We start from the raw sequence: 12161 nt of genomic DNA, 5'->3' as shown, positions 1-12161 counted from the left end.
GTTGGTTTCACATCAACCCAAAGGGGATGGATGGATTATTAGGCCCTGATAATATGGGGTCTGGATGCTTTTTCATGAGAAGAGCTTTCTTTGGTGGTCCATCAAAGGCATTTTTTGTACAGCCAGAATTGCCCCAGCTGAGCCCTGATCATGAAGTCAATAGTTCTATTAAGTCTAAGCATATTTTGGAGCTGGCTGATCGTTTGGCAGGTTGCAATTATGAGAAAGGGACTAATTGGGGTTCTAAGGTAATCTTCAATAGTTTATTGTAGTCAGATAATTATTTGCATTCCATACTATGTTATGGATCGAACTAAATGAATTGAAAGATATCTGAGGTAGGGAGGGGAAGAAGAGGAAAGGGATTGAGAATGAGATCAGAAATAAGGGAGAGGGAATAGAGAGGGAAAGGAAAGGATTGAATTGATTAGGAAAGAAATTTGGGACAACGTATTACATGCCCTGCCTGCAATTGCAGATGAATTATTTATACAAATCTTAGCTTTGAGCTCAAGAACAGCCTGCTAGTAACTAACTACTTTTCCCGCCAAATAACTACTCTTCATTCTGTTATACCAATTGCTAATCCACGTGACTCTCTTCCTGCTATCACATTTCTGGTGCTACTCCCTTGCTGACTCATCCCAGTCATTTGTGCATGACAATTTGGACTGATTTCAGGCCATAACAATACCTCCCCCTAAAACAATCCTAGTCTCTAGGATTGATTGATTTGGAAGGAAGAAAATTGAGCATGAATGAACGTCCAATCCTCCCAAGTTGCTTCCTCAGGTTCCATGTTTTCCCACTGTACCAACACTTGCTCGACTCCCTGCCCCTTCCTATAGATTGTCCTTCTATCCAACACCGCTAAAGGGGTAACCTCAAACTCACTATCTGCGTTCAAGGTAGGCAAGGTAGTGCTGACTGGAGCCTCCTTTGGTGACTTCTTGAGCAGTGAAACATGAAAAACAGGGTGTATGGTAGATCCGGCAGGTAGCTTCAGCTTGTATGCTACAGTCCCCACCTTTTGTTCCACCTGATAGGGCCCGTAGTACTTAGCAGTCAATTTCAAATTCCTCCTTACGGCTACTGAGGTTTGTCTGTAAGGTTGGAGCTTCAAATAAGCCCACTCTCCCACTATAAACTCCCTGTCACTCCTCCCTTTATCAGCCATTTGCTTCATTCTGTTCTGAGCTTTAAACAAGTTCTCTTTGAGCAAGGAATTCCAGCCTACTCTTTCCTGTGCCCAATCCTCCACAGCAGCTACTATTGTTTTATCGGGCCTCAGGTTCAGTTGTATAGGTTTGTAACCATATAAGGCCTGGAAAGGGGACATTTGTAGACTGCTATGGTGGTTAGTGTTATACCACCATTCTGCTGCAGGAAGCCACTTCCTCCACTTCCCTGGTTGATACATACACACACTCCTCAGGTAGCTTTCTACACATCTATTAACCCTCTCAGTCTGTCCATCAGACTGAGGGTGATATGCAGAAGAGAGATTTAGCTCTGTGCCAAGCATCTTGAAGAGTTCCTGCCAGAACAAGCTAGTAAAGGCTTTATCCCTATCAGAGACAATGTGTGTTGGTAGGCCATGTAACCTGAAGATCTGATCAAAGAATGTCTCTGCTACACTTTTAGCAGTATAATGAGAAGTCATAGGGATGAAATGAGCATATTTAGTAAATCTGTCTACCACCACATAGATGACATTACAACCAAAAGATTTAGGCAAACCTTCTATGAAATCCATGGAAATTTGTTGCCAAGCTTGCTCAGGAATGGCCAATGGCTGCAACAGTCCTGGATAAGCGCAATTCTCATTTTTACTTCTCTTGCAGACATCACAGTTCTGTACATACTGTTCAACCTCCTTTTTCATTCCAGGCCAGTATAGGTAGCTTTTGATCCTCTGATAAGTACCATGATTCCCAGAGTGACCTCCAAGACAAGAATCATGAAAACAGGAAATCAATTTTTGCCTTAGTCCATCATCTGCTCCTACCCAAATCCTTCCTTTAAATCTCAAAATCCCTTGGTTATAAGAGTAGTCAGGTAATGCTTCAGCTCCCATGGCCAACCTCAGTAGAACCTCCTTTGCCATGTCATCACCATTGTAGCTCTCAGCTACCATGGACAGCCATTGAGGCTTGATGGTAGTGATGGCATGTACAAACGTTTCTGCTGACTCCTCCTGTTCTCCCCTCCTTGATAATGCATCAGCAACCATATTGTCCTTACCCCTCTTATACTGGATCTCATAATCCATCCCCAAAAGTTTAACCAGCCACTTCTGTTGAAGAGGAGTGTTTATTTTCTGATCCAGGAAGTATTTAAGGCTCTCATGGTCAGTCTTTATAATAAAGTGGTTCCCCATCAAGTAATGTTTCCATTTTTGAACTGCTGTGATGAGTGATAGGAGTTCTTTTTCATAGGTGGATCTGGTCTGGTTCTTCTGGCCCAACACTTGACTGTAGTAAGCAATAGGTCTCCCTTGTTGCATCAGAACAGCCCCAATAGCTGACTGACTAGCATCAGTTTCTAATTGGAATGGTTTTGAGAAGTCAGGTAATGCTAATACTGGAGATTTACTCATGACCTCCTTCAACTGTTTAAATGCAGATTCTGCAACAGCATTCCAAGCAAATTGATCCTTCTTCAGTAACTCAGTGAGAGGCTTAGCAATTCCTCCATACCCCTTGACGAACCTCCTGTAATACCCTGTTAGGCCCAAAAATCCTCTGAGGGCCTTCAAACAAGTAGGAGTTGGCCAGGACAGCATAGCCTCCACCTTGGATGGGTCAGTATTCACACCCTCACTAGTAATAACATGTCCCAGATACTCCACTTGGTTTTGACCAAAAGAACATTTAGACATCTTTGCATACAAGGAGTGTTTTCTCAAGGTTCCTAATACTAAGGATAAGTGATGTAAGTGGGTTTTATAATCTGGACTATAGATCAGAATGTCATCAAAGAACACAAGGACAAATTTTCTGATGTAAGGTTCAAAAACTGAGTTCATTAGTGCTTGAAAGGTGGCGGGGGCATTTGTCAGGCCAAATGGCATTACAAGGAATTCATAAAGTCCAGAATGAGTTCTAAAAGCAGTTTTATGGATGTCCTCAGGTCTCATTCTGATTTGGTGATAACCTGATCTCAGATCAATCTTAGAGAAGACCCTGGCTCCATGTAACTCATCCAGTAAGTCATCTATAATAGGGATTGGAAATTTATCTTTGATGGTAAGATTGTTCAGTTGTCTATAATCAATACAAAGCCTCCAGCTCCCATCTTTCTTTTTAACTAAGAGAGCAGGTGATGCAAAGGGGCTGTGGCTAATTTGTATAAGACCAGAGGTTAACATGTCCTTCACTTGCTTGTCAATTTCATTTTTCTGTACATGGGGGTACCTATATGGGGAAATTTTGAAAGGTTTGGCATCTGGTTTAAGGGGGATTTGGTGATCATGGCATCTGTTTGGGGGAAGAGTTTTAGGTTCTGCAAAGACATCATCATACTTGGCCAACAACTGAGTAAGAGAATCTGGTTCAGAAATTACCTGTGAGTTGTGAACCTTCACCATACAAGAGTGCTGCAGAGCCTTCCTGATCCTATGTCTGACATATTTATGAGCTGTGGAGCCTTGCTGCATTCTAACGTTTGCATTGTTGGAGTCTCCTTTTAACACCACTTGCTCTCCTCCCTTCTCAAAAGACAGGTTTAGTCTCTTGAAATCAAAGGTAATGGGGCTGTAGGTTTTCATCCAATCCACCCCAAGGATCATATCATAAGGTTCCAGGTCCATGACAAATACATCATGTGTAAATGTGTGGCCCTGCATATCCCACTGCATTCCTGGAATCCACTGGTCACAGTGCAGCTCTTTGCCATCCGCAATCTTGACCTTAAAAGGCCTATGCTTCTGCACAGTTTCTGGGTACAACTGTGCCACTGATCTCCTGATAAAACAGTTGGTACTTCCTCCATCCAGTAGGATTGTCAGCTGACGATTCTTGTACTGCCCCTGCATTTTGATGACACTTGAAGATAATTCCCCTGTCATTGCATGCAGGGTCAACATCACATCTTGCTCCTGCTGGTTCCCCATGTGCTCAATAATTTCCTCTTCCTTTGTTGTTTGTTCTGCCTCACCTTTTTCCTCATCTTCTATTAACATCATGTGGATCCCCTTGCTCTTACAAGTGTGTCCAGGAGTAAATTTGTCTCCACACCTAAAGCATAGGTTGTGCTCCTTCCTGTATTGGAATTCAGTAGGAGAAATTTTCCTAAAAACTTGCTGTGAATTGGACCTCTTGTTGTAGTCTGTGGGCGAAGTACTAGCCTGCCTTGCTCCTGGATCCTGGACTCCCTGCGTTCCCTTGGTAAGACCATAGGAGCCAGAGTGTAATGTACTCTTGAGTGTGGTCCTGCTGAACTTGTGAACAAGCTCCAAATGGTGCTCCTGCCATCTGGCCATCTCAAAGGCAGCTTGTAGAGAGTCTGGCCTATGCATCTTCACAGCAGACTTAATTTCCCCCTCAATCCACTTAGGAAACTAGCAATGTAGTAAGATTCAGTTAGTTCTGGCACCTGGATCATTACAATGGACCTCAACTCTTCAAACTTCTCCTGATAAGCCAAAACAGTGGATGATTGGCTAAGCTTGCTGAACTCCTCCACCGCATCTGCTTCCCCTACAGTGCTGAACCTCCTACATACTTCCAAACTGAAATCCTTCCAATGAACTATTCCTCGATCTTTTTTGAAATTCTGATACCAGAGATTTGCCTTGCCTTCTAAGTGTAGTTCCACCAAGTCAATCTGTTGTTCTTCAGGAGTGCGAAACAGTTGGAAGAACTTTTCACACTTCCTGATCCATTCCTTGGGACTATGGCCATCAAATCTGGGGAAGTCCAGCCTGGGAACCCCCATGGGCCAATGCTGGCCCTCTCGGCCAGATGAACTACCAAATTCACCATGCCTGACATTTTGAACTCCAGTAGCTCGATGATTAGGAGTTCGATCTGCAGAACCAGTAGGATTTCCCAAGATTCCCTTGTCACCTTGCAAACTCCTCAAAATTGAGCTAATTTGATTACTCACAAAGTTTTTCAGTTCTGTATTATTGGCCTCCATTAATGCTCGCATCTCCCTTTGATTTGTCTCCAGTCTTTCTTCCATGACTTGCTTGTCTGCAACCATGGAGTCAAGGACTGCTTGGATTCTGACATCTTGTTTCCTGAGTTGCTCCTCAAAGCTTTTCATTCGGGTACCTTCAGCCATGTTTGTCAGTGAATTGAAGCTTGCAATCCAAGGATCGCAAGCTCTGATACCACTGTTATGGATCGAACTAAATGAATTGAAAGATATCTGAGGTAGGGAGGGGAAGAAGAGGAAAGGGATTGAGAATGAGATCAGAAATAAGGGAGAGGGAATAGAGAGGGAAAGGAAAGGATTGAATTGATTAGGAAAGAAATTTGGGACAACGTATTACATGCCCTGCCTGCAATTGCAGATGAATTATTTATACAAATCTTAGCTTTGAGCTCAAGAACAGCCTGCTAGTAACTAACTACTTTTCCCGCCAAATAACTACTCTTCATTCTGTTATACCAATTGCTAATCCACGTGACTCTCTTCCTGCTATCACATTTCTGGTGCTACTCCCTTGCTGACTCATCCCAGTCATTTGTGCATGACAATTTGGACTGATTTCAGGCCATAACATACTAGCATACTTACTATGGGTAATTAAGAAAAATGCATTAAACTGGTGTCAAAAGTTGCTTGAACTATCAAAAAATGTCTTTTTATCTCCAATTTTAGATTATATGTTAGCAGATAGTGAATAACTGGTTAAATTTCAATTTTGTCTGTTGTAAAGGTTTATTCATAGAATCAATAATCACCCAATACACATTTCTCTTAGTTTCATCTTGTTGTTTGTTAAGTAAGCTCTAGAGTTTACAATTAATCATGGGTGTTCTATGTCGACTGTAGAAAACGATTTCTCGGAAAAATCTCTTAGTCTTCAGAAAATCATGCTTACAATTATTGTATGCATCTTTTGCAGAAACTGGCTTGAACTTAATTGAAAAGAAGGCAAAACATGAAATGCAAAAATTAGTGTGTTCTCTTACAGAATTTTTTGAAAAAGCTGAAATGCATCTAATTTTCTCCAACTTTACGAGTAGAACTTTCTTGCTGAACTTTTCCCTTTTCATTTTCCACCTTTAACAATTATTATTGATCCAGTTGGTTCTTTTTTTTTTTTGTTTTTCACCCCTCCTTTGGGTACTAAATATGCAGATTGGATTTAGATATGGTTCTTTGGTGGAAGACTATTACACTGGTTATCATCTTCATTCTCAAGGATGGATATCAATATTTTGCCAGCCAAAGAGGCCAGCATTTTTGGGAGATATACCAATTACCCTACTCGATGTAATAAACCAACAAATCCGGTGGGGTGTTGGCCTTCTTGAGGTTGCATTCTCCAGATACAGTCCATTAACTTTTGGCATGCAAGCTTTGGGGCCCTTGATGAGTCTTTGTTATGCATATTATGCTTTTAATTCCATTTGGTCAATTCCGATCACCACATATTCCTTTCTTCCTCAGCTCATTCTTCTCAACAAAATCTATATATTTCCTAAGGTATGTACCACAAAACTAGTTGGAATTCCTCGGTGCATAGATCTATATTACTCTGAATCTTCACTTTGCTCTGTCATACTTTTTTATCAGACTCTTTATTTTGTACTAGAATATCTGTGTCCATGGAAATCCTATCAACAGTAAGCCATGGCAAGTTTCTAAATAAAAATATTTGAAAAAACTATTTTTTGGTTTTTTTTTAACTACAAAACGCAAATATTTATCCCTAAAACAATAGTTTGAGGCTTTAAATGTAGTCGGTCTACAATTATGAGTTTTATTTAATTGAGTAGCTTGCAATAACATCAAGATGATACCCAAAAAAAAAAAAATCAAGATGATCAGCTTAAAGGAGTAAACACATTGCACAATAGACGGATAATTGTCTTGATCGAATACGTATATTCAATCCAATAAATGGCCTGTATCTGAATTGAGAAATTTTATGGCGGAGATTTCAACTATTACATGGTCATTTATTAGGTTATAGAGTAACAAATCCTTGAGAAAATTGGGTATTTTAGAAAAATGGGGACAGAAAAAACACGTTCAAGAAGTCCAGGAACTTCGGGCATCATGTTATGGCCCAGGCTTTTCTTTCAACTTAAATTCATTCTTCCAAAATTATTGCAGGTCTCCGATCCATGGTTTATCTTGTATGCTTTCCTATTTCTTGGGGCATATGGACAAGATTGCAGGTGGTGGAGTGAACAAAGGATTTGGCTTATTAGAGGACTCACAAATGAATTGTTTGGAAGCCTTGAATACCTAATCAAAATCATGGGCTTCACCACACAGGGATTCCATGTCACAAGCAAACTAGTAGATGATGAACAAAGCAAAAGATATGATCGAGGGATTTTTGAGTTTGGTGTTGCCTCACCTATTTTTTTGCCATTAGCAACAGCTGCAATCATCAATTTAGCTGCTCTCCTTCATGGTACCATGCAAATTTTGAAGGGAGAAAACTTTGATGATTCTTTTGTGCAGCTGTTTATATCTGGTTTTGGTATGGTAAATTGCTTGCCAGTTTTTGAAGCCATGGTTCTGAGAACTGATAAAGGAAGGATGCCAATCAAGACTACACTCATTTCAATCATTTCAGCATTGGGCCTTTATATAGTAGCTTCTTTCATGCTGAAGATTTGACTTTAGTTCAAGTGGTATGGTTCTTTTGTGTCATGCAGAAAGCTAGTACTTTCTTTCATGTGTAATTACAGTTGATTGGTGACTATCTTTCTACAGAAAGAATCTATACATTTTATTACCAACATTAGGCTGTTTCTATATCAAAGAAATTTGTGAAATTAAATGAAGCCATTTCATGTTATGAGTGTCCTCTCCATTAACTACGTACATTTTTATCTTTTCTTGAGTGGATGAACGATTATCTACAAGCTCAAAGAATTGTACTGGTAAACTGCAATTCTGTGTAACAAGCATATATCAACCCGAAGAACAGAGAGTCTTACAAGTTACAGCCACAGATTAACCTTAAAAAAAATGTGTATAGAGTTACAGCCGGGGTGGTTTTGGATGCAGCTTTCAGGACCTGAGATAGTGGTTGGAAAGTGGGGGATACTTTCTTGATAATGTACAAGAAGTTATAAAACTAACAGTGAAACTAATATCAAAAGAAATACAAAAAATAGCTAAAATGTGACTCTGATTTCTGAATTTTCCGTATGTTCTGAAGATTGCATTTGTACAGGTGCATTTGGTGGATCAGAGCAAGGGCGCTGAAAAACTGAACCACATAAATGTGGATTCCCTTCCAAAACTTTCCTTTGAGAATGTATCAAGCTGACCTCCAGTGGGTATTGAGCCGTAGATCGTTGTTTGCCACGCTGAAAGAAGTGCAGTTTCTTGAGTGACGAAGGAATTTCACCAAAAAGTGAGTTATCAGAAAAGCTCAGCTTTTCCAAGCTAATCAGGTGAGATACTGTTTCAGGAATGCTGCCTGTGAAATTGTTGTGACTGAGATCAAGTACGTGCAATTCGCCAATACTGACAAGAATGGTTCCAGTGAGATTATGTCCATTCAGATATATAGCCAGTGGCAATCTAGAAAGCTGATTATGTAGATATAAGTGTCTGCTCATGGGCTGAACAAGAAGCACAGGCAACTCATTGGATGCACGGACTAGTCGATTAGCAATCAGCTCAGATGCTAGTCTTGACAATCTTGCAACTGATCTTGGTAGGGGACCCGAGAGAAAGTTCAGAAATCTAAGTAAAATAGGTTTGGCAAAGTCCCTATCCAATTGAGCATTGGACCTCTAATATGAACTCATAAAGACCATGAACCTCTAATTTCCCCAATTTGGCCATTTAGTTGGCAGCCACCAAAGGCAAGAACTTTTTAAATCCATCAGGACCAACTATGCTTCCATCATAGGGTAAGGATTCATTGTAGAAGTTTTTCGTGAGCAGTAATGTTCTGAGATTCTTTCACCTGCTTAGAATATTCATCGCCTCAGTGATATAGGTTAAACTATTATTTGAAAGTGAGATGAAGGACAAAGATTTCAGGAATTCTATGTTAGGATGAATCCCTCCTGTTAGCTGGTTAGTTAAGCATATGGGTTACAAAGCTCAACACAATGTGAGAGTTGCTGGGAAGCTGATAACAATTTGGAGAAATCGAGAGCAGAGAGTTCTCAAGTTAAAACGTTCACCCTTATATCCAGCTTTATGAGTCTTGTGCAATTCATCAGTGTTGAGGGAATAGTGCCATCAGTTTGTTTACGTGAAGAAACAACTGTTCCAAATTGGAAAGTCTCCCAATCTCTCGAGGAAGTGCACCTGACCAATTATTGCCATAAAGTTAAAACAATTTTGAGGTTGGAAAGATTGCCAATGGCTTCACTTACCTGACCTGATATTCCATTTCCTGGAAGGGATAACTCTTGCAAAGTTGACACCTGATATATATCATCAGGAAGAGATCCTGTGATTGAATTGAGACCTGCACATGGTATCTTCAATTTCGAGCATCTTCCATAACCATTAGGAATAGAGCTATTAAAATAATTGAATGAAAAATTAACAATAGTAATTGAAGAGTAGAGGAAGTTGTAGATGACAGTAGGTAGAGGGCCATAGAAGCTGTTGTTGCTGACATTAAAACTAATCAAACTCCATACTTGCAGGAGGAATGAATAATGAAGTACCCCGCTGAATCCGTTGCTTGAGAGATCAACCATTTTGATGGAAACTGGAAAGTGATCAAATGGCTGAAATTCTTCAGATAGCCGGTTATAGCTGAAGTCCAGAATTTCCAGTCTATTCAGTGACAAATACAATCCATCAGGGAGACGAACAGATAACTTATTATGTGCAAAGTTGAGTTCTTTTAGATGGCTGAGGCTTTTAATTGAAGTAGAGATTGTTCCTTCAAGGTTTCTTGAAGGCAACCATATGCAATTCACTTGACCATTACGATCACAGCCAACACCCTCCCTGAAACAGGAATCAGCTGAAACATTCCAGTTTAAAGGAGTTGAACTAGTGATGTTCTTTGATATTGACAGCGAGGAGTTACTATCGAGTTGATTGCAAGAAACATTACTACTCGTGTTTCCGTAGCATGAAATACTAAGCAAGTTGCATGTACTCAGCAGCAACAGAAATGAAAAGTGATAAATTGAGAACATTGCAGCTTTATGATCCAAGAACAAACTTCTGCAACTGCTCTTGCTGTGATAGGATTACCAATTTGAGAACAAAAGAAGAATGCAACCAGGGTCATTGTTTGAAAGATTAAATATGCTTAGAACTTTGATTTCAAGCCTCATCTGATCTGGTTTTCAAGCATCTTTTGGGCTTACTTAGTCTGTTTGGAATTATTCATGGATCAAATTGGGGAACGTATTATTCTAATGAAATCCTGGTTTTTTGTCAACAATCTTTGTACTATTAAATGTACAGTTTCGTGGAAGTTAAAAAGCCTGCAGTCCGATTGGGGGTGCGCATTTTGGCAATAAAAATACTATTTTGAACAAATTTTCAAGAAATTGAATAGAGATTCTTGGTACAAGTTCTTAGGAAAATTGATTTTGGGTCAGCGAAAAAATATTTACAAGTTTAAGACCTATACCTAGCCCCAATCCTAAATCTCTAGATGTTCACAACTTTTTCCTTACTTTAAAATTTTGTAAGAGGTTACATATTATACCTACATAATAGTATAATAGTAATGATATGAATTACTGGTTATTTATATCGGTGTGTCACTTCCTATGGGAATGTCTACTCATAAAATGTCATATTCTAATAATTTTTTTTTCTAAAATTTGAATATCAGACTCTTTAACTTCGAAATTTTCAACTTAAGAAAATTTTGGTTTTCCTTAAATTTCCTATCCACATAAGGAAAAGTGCTTGGAATGTAAGATTTCTACACTAATTTAGTTAGGTTTGTTGCTTCAAGTTTATTCTTTCAAGTTTCAATCCTCTCTGCCCCTTCACCTTCTTCCACAAAATTCCAATGTAAATTATCAGGTGATAAAAACTAAATTACTTGATATTCAAATCGAGTTTAGTTCGGTAAGAATTTACTTGAAAAGAAATAATACTCCAATAAAGGCAAAGAAATGAAATAAATTATTTGATATTTGAATTAAGTTTGGCTCGGTAAGAGTTCATTTGAATTTCGTTTCACCAACTATTTAAACCAAACTTAAATAGCATTTTGTGTTTGACAAATTGTCAAACACGACTCGAACTTGACTCTATTATCATAAAAGTGGAATTTACGTGTAAAAAAAGTTTAATCTCCTCGACCTCGATTTGAGTTTGGTTAACTAAAAACCCGTCCAAGTTTGGCTCCTTAAATAAACAAACTAATGTTGAACAAATAAAATTTTGAACATTAAAATAGTCAGTTTAAGTAGATTAGTTTGCTCTCCTAGTTCCAATATCAAAAATAAAAATTTTAAAAATAAATGGTTGGTCACCCCACCTGCCACCCCGTTCCTCACGTTGGTGCATCGAGACAAGAGAGAGACAAAGCAATACATCCTTATGCCTTGACTCTTGAGGACTGGGATAGCCGGATAGGTCCTCATCTAGATTGAGTACAAGTTTTTGGACCTTTGCCAACAGCAACAGCACTCGTTTTTCATATTATTTTCGCCTTTTTAGTCAATTGCAGTTTCCAATTAGCTTTTTTCTTTTTCGTTTCCAATTAGTTTCTTTTTGTTTGAAGTTTAATTTGAGTCCTATTTTTAGTCAATTTTGTTCATAGTCTATCAGTGATTGGAATTATGCTTTGTAATTGTGGTCTTTCGAGTGTAACTTTAAAACGGGTATTTCTGATTTTTCTTTTTTTATCATTTGGCTGTACCTTTCAATGATTCTTTGGATTCTTCTGCTGACTATTTTATGTGCTTCAATGCCTAATGAGTGTAGTAGATGCAATCTAGTATATTCACCAAGAATTAGAATTAAAAAAAATTAAATGATGTCACTGTAAAAGAATTTTAATCCATTTTCTA

General features: G+C 38.9%; 1 protein-coding gene across 1 annotated transcript; it reads right to left on the bottom strand.

Moving 5' to 3' along the window:
- Nucleotides 1–8315: 8315 nt before the first annotated feature.
- On the bottom strand, nt 8316–10460 carry LOC113735623 (receptor-like protein 39). Its single transcript, XM_027262617.1, has 3 exons — nt 10378–10460; nt 9537–10125; nt 8316–8942 (listed from the first exon to the last, which is right to left on the bottom strand). The coding sequence occupies exons 1-3, from the start codon at nt 10458–10460 to the stop codon at nt 8316–8318; spliced, it is 1299 nt and encodes a 432-aa protein (XP_027118418.1).
- Between the last annotated feature and the right edge of the window lie 1701 nt (nt 10461–12161).

The sequence above is a fragment of the Coffea arabica genome, chromosome 3c, assembly GCF_036785885.1.
Source record: "Coffea arabica cultivar ET-39 chromosome 3c, Coffea Arabica ET-39 HiFi, whole genome shotgun sequence".
Lineage (NCBI taxonomy): Eukaryota > Viridiplantae > Streptophyta > Magnoliopsida > Gentianales > Rubiaceae > Coffea > Coffea arabica.
The sequence above is the reverse complement of the archived record's forward strand: the minus strand, read 5'-3'. Positions and strand labels throughout refer to the sequence as shown.

What these genes read in the sequence shown, in the direction of transcription:
- LOC113735623 (XM_027262617.1), bottom strand. Translation starts at nt 10,460, where the DNA reads ATGAGGCTTGAAATCAAAGTTCTAAGCATATTTAATCTTTCAAACAAT. An exon ending in CTTCTTTTGTTCTCAAATTG is followed by an intron (nt 10,126 to 10,377) that starts GTAATCCTATCA and finishes TTCCTGTTTCAG; the next exon opens with GGAGGGTGTTGGCTGTGATC. An exon ending in GAAATGGAATATCAGGTCAG is followed by an intron (nt 8,943 to 9,536) that starts GTAAGTGAAGCC and finishes AGTTCATATTAG; the next exon opens with AGGTCCAATGCTCAATTGGA.